The sequence below is a fragment of the Larimichthys crocea genome, chromosome II (genome assembly GCF_000972845.2).
Source record: "Larimichthys crocea isolate SSNF chromosome II, L_crocea_2.0, whole genome shotgun sequence".
Lineage (NCBI taxonomy): Eukaryota > Metazoa > Chordata > Actinopteri > Sciaenidae > Larimichthys > Larimichthys crocea.
The window spans coordinates 10,560,770-10,575,305 of NC_040012.1; the positions used below are offsets into that span (position 1 = coordinate 10,560,770).

The window sequence follows — 14,536 nt, forward strand, 5'->3', positions numbered from 1 at the left end:
GACTTGACTTGACATGACATAGCCTGTGACTTGACTTGACTTGCCCAAGAAAAAAATACTTGGGACTTACTTGTGAACTGAAGGTTAAGACTTGAGACTGGCACGTCTTACTTGTGTGTGACTTGGTCCAATGTCTGGTGGCCTCACCAAACTTCTTTGTGGAGGTTCTGGGGGACAACTAGGTAGTCATCAGAATCTATTCTAACAGCTGTAGTGTCTCCTCGGCGCCTCTTGGTGGCAGCACTGAAGGAACATTTTGTCTCCACCCCCCTCCCCATACAAACAAACCGACGAAGAAGAAGAAGAAGACCAAACAACCATCAACAAGACCTGGGAAAGTTTCGCAGCGCTGCCCGTCACTTCGGCTCGATCGCTTCAGTCAGAGGCACCATGGGAGGCTCACCGGGGAGAAACGCTTCGTGTATACTGCTCTTCATCGTGCTCCTGGCAGGGGAACATTTCCGATGCGTGAGTGAAACTCGACGTTTATAAGTCTCGTGATTAAAAACGTGACTCAGCTTCGGTTGCTAGGCTGTTTACAGGGAGGCGGTTAACGACGGTTGGCTTGTTGTCGGTTGTTTTTTTTAGGGTTTTCAACTCCTATTTAACGATTAAAATAACGTTAACCGGTAGCTTTTAAAGTTTTTTTTAATAGTGTCTCCGAAATAGCAGCAGCTTGTGTTTATTCACTGGTTGTAAACGACGGCGGCACAGCCTTGTCGTGTTAGCGAGAGAGCCGAAAAAATGAGAGAGGGAGATAAGAGGTTAGTTAGCTGTGACATTCCTCAGTGTAGATACAGCTCACACACAGGAGCCGGTGTCGAAACAAGTTGTGTCACCGAAACCACCGTAATGTTTCAATAAGTTAGCTATCAGGGTAAGAGCTTGACTAGATGTGTTCAAGTTCTACATGCACATCAAGTACTGCGTTTCGTTGCCTTGTATTTATACATGTGTAATGACGGTAAATTGAATCTCAAGTTCATGTTGTTAAAAAAAAAAAAACACACACTAAATCAGGTAACAAGTTCAATGGGTTTGAATTATTTAGCTGTATGCCGGTTAACGTGAGGTTGTAGGTTTAACTGTGTATACAGCTGCATTAAGACTGAGAACAACATCTAAACTAGTAGTAATAAATTGTTATTATTATTATTATATACTGTTATTAACAATAACATTACCACCATCTTGCCACTGCACCTTATCCACCTATTTATCTTGTGTTTTTTAAGTGTCCTTGTCCCATTCTGTGTTTTATTTTGATTTTTTTTCTACCTCAGTATTTTATTCTATTGTATTTTTATTGTATTCAAATATACCGGACATCTATATCTATCTATCTATCTATCTATCTATCTATCTATCTATCTATCTAAATGAATAATATATAAACAAGTAAGTACATAGAAATTACAAGAGAGAAGACAACAACAACATTTTGGGGTATTTACTTTATGATATTGATGTTTACAAGTACAGCAGATGATGGGCGTAAAGGTGTAATACATTTTACAAATGTGTCCTCTTCTAGTTCAATCGGGAGAATGTTATTTGTTAATAAAGGCCTTATTAATTATGTCAATACAATCAACAATTGAGGACATTTCCAGGTAAAGATTACAATTAAGATTTAAAATAAGCCATGGTGCAGAATCCTGTGTCACATGTTTGATTGGATCAATCAGATGTCCTTAATCACTCACTTGTCATCAGTAGTCTCAGTGTAATTAGTTTACACAGAACTTCTTAGAAGCTGTGCTAAAACACCAGAATCTGATTAATCATTACTTGTTTGGAGATAACACAGTTTGCAATAGGTAGAAATATTGATTATTTGGAGGCTGCGCTGAATAAGCAGAAAGGATTTTACAGAAAATGTGTTTCTGGTGCAGGATTCGGGCTTATTCATCAGGTTTCTGTTTACTTAGAACAAGTCTTGCAGGGTTCTGGTACTCACTCAGCACAAACAACAAGTCTCTTACAGCTAGTCTTGCAAGTGAACTTTAGACAAATAGTTGGTTAGAGCTAGTCTGCAACTTCATAAAACTCCACCTGAAGACGATGACAGTCAGAGGCTACCCTTGAACTCAATCCCATCCCACAAGGCACAAGTAGGACAGAGTGTAACACTGAGTTTACTCGTTTGTAGAGTAAGTGAATTAACTTCCCCAAGTCAGCCATCCCGATGAAGAACACATGAGACTTCTGATGCTGAGTAGACACATGAAAAACTTTGACAGATGAAGCAATAAACTGTATTAAAAGTACAGTAAATATTTTGAAACAATGGTATTTGTATGTTATTGTATTTTCTCTAATATATCTGATTTAAAGCAAACGTTCCAAGTGATCATGTGATCTTGTTTGTAGCCATAACAACAGTGGTTGAATTGCATTGTTGCCATGGAAATCTCACCACAGTTCTCGTTTTTCTTTTTCTTTTTTTTGTGCCTTTCTTGACGTAAAATGTCGGGTTAGTCAAGATAACATTTTGCGATATGACTAATCATACTCTCTGTGCTTTAAGGCTGCCATATTATTTTTGCAGAAGTGAAATTTGTATTTTCAGACAGATGGTGCATGCAATAATAGAAATGCAGGATATGAAACATGCCCTGAGGTTTAACCTGAAAAGTATAAAACCTCAAGGTACAAAGGTACAGATTTAACCTAACCCTCTGAATGGTTCAGTCCTTTTGTGCATCTAAATTAAAGTCACATGGTCGATTGTAACCTTTAGAGGAACTCAGCGTGTTTTGGACTATCTTATGACCTTGTTCTTTTTCACATTAAATAAAAATAGCAGTAGCAGCTTCTGTCAGTAAAAAGTTTAGTGTAAAAAAAAAAATACTGCATGCAGACCAGCACATGAGACAAAAAAAGCACAAATGATCACCGTGTTTCTGTTGTCTTTCTGTCAGGTCGAAGCCGAGCACTGCGTGTGGTACGGCGAGTGTGGGAAGGTTGAAAAGCATCCTGAAAAAAAGTACAACTGCAACTACACCGGCCCTCCTAATCCGTTACCCTCTGAGGGTTATGACCTTCTCACGGTACATACAGCGTCTTGACACGTTTTTCTTGTTATTGCTGACATTTGATGCTTGAATCTTTTTTTTTTTTCTTGCATGCTTCTGCTTTTCAGCAGTACTTTATTTTGCACCGTGGAAATATTCTGTGAAAGTGACGTCATTGTTTGTTTTTTTTGTTTGAATGCAGGAGCTTTGTCCTGGATATGACTATGGAAACCGAAGCCTCTGCTGTGATGTTGACCAGTTGAACACTCTCAAAGGAAGTCTACAGCTGCCCCTTCAGTTCCTGTCTCGGTATGAACTGCAGTTATAACATTAAGTATTGAAGCACATGACAAGGAAGGGCATTATCGTTTATCTTCTGAATTTTAGAACACAAAGAGTAAATTGTCCTTCCTAAATGACATGTATGGACATGCAAGCCATCTCTAACCAATTGTTAGAAACATGTAAATCTTTCCATGTTTCAAATAATGATTTAGAGATTGACTGGCTCACAAGAAATATGACTATGATTTAAAGAGTTACTTCACTGGCTTTGCTTTTACCTTGTTTATTCCATTTCAACTATTACACACTTAAAATTTACCTTTGTTTTATTTATTAAGTTATTCAGTGATCCTTTTCTTTTTTTCAAACTTCTGCTTTCTGCCCTTGCTTTGTCTGTGCGCAGGTGTCCGGCCTGTTTCTTCAATCTGATGAATCTCTTCTGTGAGCTGACATGCAGCCCACACCAGAGTCAGTTCATGAATGCCACCAAGGTTGACACGTCCAATGTGCTTGAAGTGCAGTACTATATTGGAAAGACATTTGCGAACGGTGAGATGTTGATTTAGACATGAGAAGCAGCGTCACCCTAAAAATTTTTCCATGGCATGTCATATCTGAGTAAATCTCACAAGTTCCCTATCTTAACATGAGGTCATGCTCTCAGTTGTGTTGTTCTGCAAGTGACTAACGGTCATACATTTTTCAGCCATGTACAACGCCTGTAGCGACGTCCAGGCACCCTCCAGCAATGTAAAGGCCTTATCGCTGCTGTGTGGGAAGGAGGCAAAGGACTGCAATGCCACTAACTGGATCCAGTATATGTTCAGTATCAGCAACGGACAGACTCCCTTTCCCATCATTCCGATATTCTCAGGTAAATTATATCGTAGCACTTTTGTATATTAGGTCATGATCCTGCTGCTAAAAATATCGCTACTGCTTCCTTTTTTTGCAAGCTACAGATGTTTATATTTGCTACATCTGTTGGTCTTTGTATGATTAATTCACCACGCTGTGCTTTGCTGTTTCTTTGCTCTAGATGTCCCAGTGTCTGGATACACCCCCATGAACAACCAGACTTTTGCCTGCACAGAGGGTTTGGAGGACGGCTCAGGTTCCTGCTCCTGTCAGGACTGCGCAAAGGCTTGCGGCCCCAAACCTGTACCTCCCCCTCTCCCCCCTCCCTGGACAATCCTTGGCATGGATGCCATGACCGTCATCATGTGGATCTCTTACATGGCGTTCCTGCTTATCTTTATTGGAGCTGTACTGGGAGCTTGGTGTTACAGGTAAAGAACTTTGTTATGCATTCTACTGGCATTCATGTGTTTATATGTGGAAAAATATGTAGGTAGATGTCAGTAAGTAATGATTTGGATTGTGTGCTTCTTTATGCATACAGGAAACGGACCATCATGTCCGAGTATGGCCCCATATTGGACAGCAATAACCCATTGTCTATCAACAGCAATAACCCTGACCAAGGTATTGTAATTCATGATAATACTTTCTGTAATCTGCGTGTCATGCTCATTAAGGCGTAATAACATTGTCGTATCTTTGCTGCATGCCATGAACTAACTCCCAGTCTTTCTCTCCTCTTAGCAAATGCATCCTGCTGTGAAACAATGGGTGAACGCTTCGAGAATTCTCTGCGGATCCTCTTTAGCTCTTGGGGCTCCTTCTGTGTGCGGTATCCCTTTTCTGTCATCCTGGGCAGCCTGATACTGGTGTCCGTATCCTCTGCGGGCCTGATCTATATGCGCATCACTACAGACCCTGTCGAGCTGTGGTCATCGCCCACGAGTCGGGCTCGCCAAGAGAAAGACTATTTTGACAGCCACTTTGGACCTTTCTTCAGAACTGTGCAGCTCATTATAACCACTCCACTGAATGAATCCTCCATATACAGTCCATACTTTGGAGGATCAGACGTCCCATTTGGAGCCATTCTAGACAAAGACATACTGCACCAGGTGGGTTATTAGAATAGGTGAATACACATGGATCATTTATAATATTTTGTCATGAGTTTATTTAGTTCATGTTACCAGATTAGATAGAAACTTTGCATGCAAAGAGCAGCTGTGTCTCTGAAACTGTGTTTTAGCGGTTCTCCTTTTTGTACTTATATTTTTATAACCTCAACCAACCAGGTGCTGGATCTGCAGCTTGACATCGAAGCCATTGTAGCCACATACAAGGGTGAAAAAGTCACCCTGGAGGACATCTGCTTGGCTCCACTGGCCCCGTACAATAACAACTGTACCATCTTGAGTGTCCTCAATTACTTCCAGAACAGCCACGCTGTGTTGGACCACAGCATAGGAGACGACTTCTATGTCTATGCTGACTATCACAGCCACTTCCTCTATTGTGTCAGGTGATCTTTGTTTTTTTTTCTTTTTCATTTCAAGGGATGACCAATGAACTGGCATGTGATCATATGGTCTTAAATTTTGCAATTTGATCAGCAGCAAGGTTCAAAACTCATAGAAAACACACACCAGTGTTGAAATCTAAAACACCTGCAGCTCATGAGAATCTATTTTTTGCTGCATATGCTGGCATTTGCATTTTCTAAGAAACATTGCAGGGGAAAGCGTGTTCTTAAAATGGCACAATCGTGCTTCCTCATTGGTTGTCATGCAATTGTTCTTTATCTGTTCTTTTAACTGCACTACGACAAGCTCAGGTTAACAAACCTGCATTGATAATTTATCGTTCTAATAGTTACTCTGATTTTTCAGTCTAATAACTCTGTTTGTCTTTTCTTCCACAGTTCACCAGCATCCCTTAATGACACCACTCTCCTCCACGACCCCTGTTTAGGCACCTTTGGTGGCCCCGTCTTCCCTTGGCTGGCCATGGGAGGTTATGACGGTGAGCTGGACTAACATTTATAGTTGTCAGAGAACTGCAAAATAGATGTTGTTTTGACTTTTACAGCAGTTGTGTAATCCGTTTACAGCCTCTCTGTGAAATCTTTTATTGCACTTGTGGTCACTAAATTCAGCAATATACAATATAATCACTTTTGTGCAGCATTCGGGTTACAAGCGTGCAGTTTTAAATGATAATATGAATAATAAGAATAAGAAAAATGTTCATGATTGTCCTGATTTTCATAAGAGTTGCCATAGCGACCACCCACAACAATTTATCTAAGAGGCAGCCAGGAGTATCATTATCTTTGCTGCTATTGTCACTCCACCAAAAGGGATATTCAGTTGCCAGTTTGATCATCATTATCTTTGTGGTTGATAACAGAACTGTTTAATGATGGCCACATTTTTTTGATTTTTTTTGTGTGGCTTTACAGGAACCAATTACAACAACGCCACTGCGCTAGTGATCACCTTTCCGCTCAACAACTACCTAAACGACACCGACAAGAGGGAAAAAGCTAAAGCATGGGAGGCAGAGTGAGACAACAATCTGTTTCTAAAATCTTTAAGATAGAGCTCTATTTATCTAACGAAACTCACTGTTAATGGTCTCTTTGCAATGGTCTTTGTACTTATCATATTATTTTTGTGTGTGTGTGCCTTTCAGATTTATCGAATTCATGAAGAACTTCAGCAACCCCAACCTGACCATAGCATTCAGTGCAGAGAGGAGCATTGAAGACGAAATAACAAGAGAAAGCAACAGTGACATCAGCACCATCGTAGTCAGCTACGCCATCATGTTCATTTACATCTCCCTTGCCCTGGGTCACATCCAAAGCTTCAGGAGGCTGTTGGTGAGTGCCTGAGCACTAAGTCGTTGTCGTCTTTGCACAGTGTGTCATGCATTATCTGAATATCTGAAATAGTTTTGCATTAGAGCTTTCATGCGTGTGACGCAAGAGCTTGATAAATTGCTCAACAAAACGTACAACCTGCCACTCGAGTGTAAAAGGGAGTTGCTTAAGAGAGGAACATGACTGATCTTTTATCTTTTTGCCCATACAGGTGGACTCCAAGATTTCTCTGGGTATAGCGGGGATAGTGATTGTGCTCAGCTCTGTGGCCTCCTCACTGGGGATCTTCAGCTATTTTGATATCCCCTTCACCCTCATTGTCATTGAAGTCATCCCTTTCCTCGTGTTGGCTGTTGGAGTAGACAACATCTTTATTATCGTACAGACATATCAGGTAACCCCCTGCCCTCCCTTCTTGTAATCCATTGAACTGTTAATGAACCATTGATTTGTCATGTGGGCTCTCTTTAAAAAAAGAGATCTTAATTTGAATGAGAATACCTTTTCTTGTATGCTGCCAATAAATCCTGCTAAAAGTGATTTCCATTTGTATTCATCAACAGAGGGATGAGCGGTTGCCCCAGGAGGAGCTCCATCAGCAGATTGGTCGTATTCTTGGAGATGTAGCCCCGAGCATGTTCCTCTCTTCCTTCTCCGAGACAGTGGCCTTCTTCCTGGGTAAAAAAAGATCACTCTTTAATACACTCTTCTTTTTTTTATAGAGACAGTGTCACTAGAGCTGTAAGTATTCTAAATAATAAGAAACGGTTTTTGTGGATAGCAGCTGCCACAAAAAGTGTCATAGTTTCCTGTGGAGTCACATGCTGATAAAAGTGTTGACTTTTGCCTTCTGTAGGAGCCCTGTCCAACATGCCTGCAGTGAGGACATTCTCCCTGTTTGCTGGCTTGGCTATTTTTATTGATTTCCTGTTGCAGATCAGCTGCTTTGTCAGCTTGCTCGGGCTGGACGCCAGAAGACAGGAGGTGAGTGAGACTGGGGGAAATGGTGGTGAAATAAATGATGACACCGGAGGGCTTACAGATGGCTGATTGTAATGTTTTCGTGAAAAGGATTTCCTGCCGATTTAACAGCCACATTTTTAATGCTGTGCATGTATTTGACTTAAATTTAATCTTACCGATCATTGCACAAGGCTAATATTAACTGATTTAATACTCTGGCTGTAATTAGCCAGCGTGGTGATTGCCTGCAGCAAAAACTTGCTTTTTGGGCCTCGGTGACGCACGGCTAAAGTATTGTTCTAAATAAATCAACCTTCAAATTGGTTACAGACAACTGGTAAGCTCAATCAAATGCTGTCTCGTCTGCTGTGTTAAAAGGGGAATCGACTCGACATAATCTGCTGTGTGAAGCTACCAGAAGGTCAGGAAGTAAAGACGGATAGCTTCCTCTTCCGTTTTTTCAAGAAAGTCTATGCCCCGTTCATCCTGAAAGAGTGGGTGCGACCGATCATAGTAAGTACCGCAGTCACACGCTGCCAGTCATGCGCATCTGTCTCCAGAGTTTTTCCCTCTGTCTGTCATGTTTTCTTCTAACATTTTGACTGATTTAGTTAGGCTCATATTTTTCATTGAGTAGAATATAGTGGTTGTTGTGCTGTATGAGAAATATGTTTTGCATCTGTCTTTGTTCAGGTGGCAGTGTTTGTGGGAATGCTCTCCTTCAGTATTGCTGTTGTGAATAAAGTAGAGATCGGACTGGACCAGAAACTCTCCATGCCTGATGTAAGTCTTTTAGTAGGAAATAGGGTGGTTATTTTTTCAATATTTGTAGAAGCATTTATCAGTGATGTACATTTTGTGGGGATGTTTGCGACACTCCCCAATATGAAATGTATAATAGGCTTGGCTTGCATTCCTGTTCTCATTTATTCTTACAATCTGTCTCTGGAATCTGTCTATCTAGGACTCATACGTGCTGGACTACTTTACGAACTTGACAGAGTATCTCCACACTGGAGCTCCAGTGTACTTTGTGGTAGAGGACGGTCTCAACTACAGTAGTACAGAAGGCCAGAACAGTGTGTGTGGAGGAGTGGGCTGCAACAATGACTCTCTAGTCCAGCAGGTCTACAGCGCCTCACTCATCAGCAATTAGTAAGTCTAAGCTATAAACAAATTGGATCACAGATGTTTGCGTGAAATAAAATCAGCGTTGAAGATAAAAGGGAGTTACAGGAGTTGTCGTTAGAAAAACCCAGGCAACATAACCTGTAAACTTTGCATTTCAGAGTCATGAAAGGACCAAAGTTTAATCTAATCTATGTTTATATTATGTATTTATTTTCACTTTTACTTTTACTTTCAGCACAACCATTGCCTTCACACCGTCCTCCTGGCTTGATGACTACTTTGACTGGGTGAAGCCTCGGTCCACCTGCTGTCGATACTACAACAGCACTGGGACTTTCTGCAATGCCTCAGGTAATTTTTTTTATCTAATGTCAACATGCTTTGAACCCTTGCCTCGATCCTGGTTTCCCAAGCGGCTGTTTGACATGAGTTCAACAATTTTCCATACAGAAAACGCTGTGAAACAAATTAATAATCCAGCAAAAAGACCAGCAGAAATATGCCAATAAATAAAACAATGTAATTATTATTGGGGTGATATGCAAGATTTAAGATATCAAATTGTTGGTTTAATTATTTGTGCAGGAGGTGAATGGATTTCGTTAGAGGCAGAAGTAGAAATCACCTGTCACCCGAGTAAAAGCAAGAGTCAGTTTTATTTAAGGAAACAAGAAAAACAAGGAAACAAGAAAAACAAGGAAAACAAGGAAACAAGAAAAACAAGGAAACAATCAAGCTGTAAAATTCCTGGCCGCATGATAAATTGTTTTGGGCAATGCATTTGTTTTGAGAGGTGTTGCATCATCATTTATGACATTTATGATGAAAACAAGCATTGTTACACACCAGTACTCTTTTTTGGGAGGGGGGGGGTTATTTTTTATTCTAGCATTTCAAAGTCTTGCAGCTTTCTTTGTTTAGACATTTGTCTTCAGGTCACGTCTTTGTCTCAGAGCAAATTTGTTTATTCCTCCAACCATGTGGGGCGGCTGCGGCTTGGAGGTAGAGCAAAACACTCCCGTGTGAATGTGAATGAATGGTTAGCTCCTCAAACTGATGAGCAGTTGGCAGCCAATGCCATCAGTGTATGAATGTGTGTGAATGGGTGAATGAGATACGTACTGTAAAGCGCTTTGAGTGGTCAGAAGACTAGAAAGACGCTATATAAGTACAGTCCATTTACCATGTTGGTTATATATATATTTGTTTTGCAGTGGTAAATTCCTCCTGTGTACACTGTCGGCCCATGACTCCCAGTGGAAAGCAGAGGCCAGTAGGAGACGACTTCATGCGGTTTCTGCCCATGTTCCTGTCAGACAATCCCAACATCAAGTGTGGAAAAGGGTAATTTTATATCTCTTTTTTTTTTAGGTTTTATTGAGTACTTTCTCTTTCAAGTTCACGTGTTTAAGAGTATCCCATGACAGTATGCCGGTTTCATTGTGGTTGGTAACTTTCCCCTTTCTCTCTCTCTCACAATGTGTTATTGCTCCTCCAGAGGTCACGCAGCTTACGCCACAGCAGTTGACTTGTATTCCAACAACACAGGGGTTGGAGCCACTTACTTCATGACTTACCACACCATCATGAAAGAATCCCCAGACTACATAAACGCTTTAAAAATGGCCCGAGAGCTGGCTGACAATATCACTCAGTCTGTGAACCACAAAGTTTTTGCCTACAGGTGAGTCCTATTGTGCTGCTTTCACCATTTCTTAATATGCTGCATGAATCATAGAATAACCACGATAGCCACATCCACAGTTGTCAGTTTTCTTTGGGGCTGTTCTCTAAAATATATTTTCCTCCTTTACAGCGTGTTCTACGTATTTTACGAGCAGTACCTCACCATTGCGTATGACACGGCTCTGAACCTGTGTGTGTCACTGGCATCCATCTTTGTGGTCACGACTGTACTTCTGGGCTTCGAGCTGTGGTCAGCTGCGCTCGTCAGCATTACCATCGCCATGATCCTGGTTAACATGTTTGGCGTCATGTGGCTGTGGAACATCAGCCTCAACGCAGTATCCCTGGTGAACCTGGTCATGGTGAGAATTAACATCCATCTATCCATCCATTATCTGTAACCACTTATCCTCATCGGGGTCATGATGGGGCTGGATCCTATCCCGGCTGACTTTGGGCGAGAGGCGGAGTACACCCTGGATAAGTCGCCAGCTCATCACAGGGCACATAGAGATAAACTACCATTCCCACTTACATTCACACCTAGGGGCAATTTAGAGTCATTAGAAGCAACATGAAACACACAAATTATAACTTTGTAATGGCAGGATTAGCATTTATCACAGATTGTGCCTTTATAATCTGTCTGGTTGTCTGACCCCTCGTGTTGTTTACCCTGTCAGCACTTTTTTTTTGTTGGTAGAAATAATGTTGTCGTGTCATCTCAAATTGTTAACAACTTTTGCTTTTATGCCAGCATTTTCCATGTTGTTCATGTCCCATCTGAGTTATTTCCCGTCCTCTGTTGCAGAGCTGTGGTATCTCGGTGGAGTTCTGCAGTCATATCGTGCGAGCTTTTTCCATCAGTGTAAAGAAGAACAGAGTGGAGAGGGCTGAGGAAGCCCTGGCTCACATGGGCAGCTCTGTAAGTCTCACTTTACCACTCAAGAGGAAGTAAAACCAGTGTGAAGAAGCTTGTAGTGCAAGATAAAGCAATGTTTTCTGAGGGAACACCTACTTTACATATCTGCTCAAGCTGGAAAACATTTTTTGACAGTTGTAAAAATAATTCTTTTGGCTATCATCATATGACATGATATTTAACCCAGCTGTTTCCTTTTCACAGGTATTCAGCGGCATCACATTAACAAAATTCGGAGGTATAATAATCCTGGCCCTTTCCAAGTCTCAGATCTTCCAGGTCTTCTACTTTAGGATGTACTTGGCCATAGTGTTGCTGGGGGCGTCACATGGCCTCATCTTCCTCCCTGTACTGCTCAGTTATATCGGTCAGTAAAGTCACACATTTAAAGGAAAACAAGATTTTAAGCACAGATTTCATTCTATTTTAAATAAAATGTAACGTGTTCTTTTTCACAGGTCCTTCAGTGAACAAAGCGAAGGTGTTTGCTGCTAACCAGCGCTATGTTGGTACAGAAAGAGAGCGCCTCCTCAACTACTAGCAGGCCGTTTGGGACAATGAACAATGAACTAACAATTTGTCTGGGGAGAGACTGTGTGGGTGTGAGCGCAAGCCGTTTCTGTGATTACTGACGCACTCATCGTTGCCACTACTATGCATGGATTTAACTCAGGAATATAATTGTGAAGGGGAGTGTCCAACTGCATTGATTTTTACCTCGGAATATTTTGGAATCCCACCCTTCCTTCTCCTCCTCCTCATCCTCCGCCTCACACTACAAGACAAGCCTGACTTCAGTACGTGAAGCATGAGCGACGTAACAGAAAACGCCACTTTGACTGTGTGGAAGTAGGAGAGACAACAACACCAACATCAGTTGACAGACAAAGTCTCCGTCAGTTCCATATGCTGTGAGCTATTTTGATTTGGGGAAACCCCAAAAGGATAAAACTGGTCAGTTTTTTCATGTTTTTAAAAAACATATATATATATGGGGGGCCGGGGGCAATGTGGAAACGTTTACTTAAGAGGGACATTTGTAAAACTATTTAATATTATGAATCATTTACTCACTGGCACACCACACAAACTGGAGGCAATGGATAATATAATAATAACAGAGGCCCTCATATCACCTGGCATCAACATGTATCACATCTGGGTCTGTATACTTCATATTACAGCAGGCTAGCTAGTCGTAGCATTTTCACCTTGCAATAACGTGCTTCCGATGCAGCTTTTAAGTATTTGACCAGTTATCTTTTGACTCCAGCAAACGGGATTTGAAATAACTTTGAACCTCCTTACCTCACCTTGAGCTTAAGTTTCAGTTTAAAGTGTTTTGGGGCATGTTTACATCCACGAGCAGTGGATGTTGGGGGAGCAGTGTCACAAATTGTAGCGCCCTTTACATTAAAAAAAAAGCTTACAGATTCTACATGAGTGAGGGTAAACACCCTCAAAGCTATACGCACATTTTAAAGTCAACGGAGCTACAATATAACAATCCAAGTACTTCGTACTGACTCTCCGGTGCACGTCGCTCTCCTGCCCCATCTTTCATGTCCACATCAGTACTGATCCATGATCTGGTGCAACATTTCATTTTAGATACTAGTTAGAGTATCAGAAGTGTCCTTTTGAAGTGTTTGCAGGACTAGATGTTTTTTTTTATTTTTAATAAACGAGTTTGTAACATCAGTGAAGATACATGTTGATGCCAGGTGTAAAGTGTGTGTACAATGGTTTTATATTGAAGTGTAAATACGACACTCTGCAGTTACTGAATGAAATTTTTGTTGCATCAAGAAGTGAAGAGACAAAGCTTTATAATTAACTTTAAATAGCGCACACAGGAATTATTCCTTTTGTTATCTATGTTGATACAGAATACTGTAAAATGATTGGATAATTTGGATAATGGTACAGTCCTCAGTTTTCATTCCTACAGTAATTATTTTTATTTTAACTATTAACATTTTGTTACCATGCAGTTGTCTTAAAAAGCTCCTTTTTCAAAGAAATCATTTTGTTTTTAAAGGGACAAAAAAACAAACTTTTTGTGGCTAATTAGAAAATAACTCAACATCCCAGGACTGTGTTCACTTTGCACCACCTTCGCCTCAACGTGTCTGAGATTGTAACTCGAGGTGTTGTGTTCCCACTAGTTTGACTGAATAAGATCGTGACATAACTGGAAGAGGACGTTAACATTTTACCCAGGGTGTAAAAGATCTGCTCAGCCCTTTTTTAAAGTAACAGCAACATTCCTTGTTTTTTGTTTTTTTGTTTGTTTTCCACGATGCGGTAATGTTTTTTTGGGTGTAAGAAATTATCATGTCGATGAAGTTTAAATGCGGATGTGAAAAATGTTTGAACAACTAACTGAAAAGGTTGTAACATGAATAACGAAGTGCTTTTGAACAGTGCTGTGCATTGACATGGACAAATCATCTCTGATACTGAAGAATATGATTGTGGAAAAGGAGACCAATTTTTTTTTAGTTTTTAACTATTTTAACACATATTAAATATTTCTCAGAAAAGTATGCAGTCGAGTGTGTTTGTCCTTATTTTCCAAAGGAAATCATTTTGTTGTTTTTGTAGATATACATTTGATTTAATAAGTTATATCCAATTTAGAAAGACAGCTTCTGCCTGAAGAAGACTTTGGAACAAAATCTACCACCGTCTTCTTTGATGGTTAATATTTCTGGATGCTTTGGTAGCATGAACCACATGTAGCTGAGCTTGTTCAAACTGACCACAGTGTGGCGCCTGAATCCA

The 14,536-nt window shown here is 40.6% G+C and overlaps 1 protein-coding gene across 1 annotated transcript; it reads left to right on the forward strand.

Moving 5' to 3' along the window:
* The first annotated feature begins 281 nt into the window (after positions 1–281).
* Positions 282–14,298, forward strand: npc1 (Niemann-Pick disease, type C1). The gene is made up of 25 exons (XM_010729228.3): positions 282–468; positions 2,925–3,053; positions 3,220–3,326; positions 3,706–3,851; positions 4,009–4,176; positions 4,342–4,591; positions 4,705–4,787; positions 4,908–5,278; positions 5,459–5,685; positions 6,085–6,185; positions 6,625–6,727; positions 6,858–7,047; positions 7,259–7,441; positions 7,611–7,725; positions 7,904–8,031; positions 8,389–8,523; positions 8,704–8,793; positions 8,975–9,165; positions 9,377–9,492; positions 10,356–10,485; positions 10,640–10,825; positions 10,958–11,189; positions 11,639–11,752; positions 11,954–12,116; positions 12,208–14,298. Exons 1-25 carry the CDS (start codon positions 391–393, stop codon positions 12,288–12,290), a joined length of 3,819 nt encoding a protein of 1,272 aa, XP_010727530.3. The 5' UTR covers positions 282–390; the 3' UTR covers positions 12,291–14,298.
* The last annotated feature ends 238 nt before the right edge of the window (positions 14,299–14,536 follow it).

What these genes read in the sequence shown, in the direction of transcription:
- npc1 (XM_010729228.3), top strand. Translation starts at nt 391, where the DNA reads ATGGGAGGCTCACCGGGGAGAAACGCTTCGTGTATACTGCTCTTCATC. An exon ending in CTGGGAGCTTGGTGTTACAG is followed by an intron (nt 4,592 to 4,704) that starts GTAAAGAACTTT and finishes TTATGCATACAG; the next exon opens with GAAACGGACCATCATGTCCG. An exon ending in TTATCGTACAGACATATCAG is followed by an intron (nt 7,442 to 7,610) that starts GTAACCCCCTGC and finishes ATTCATCAACAG; the next exon opens with AGGGATGAGCGGTTGCCCCA.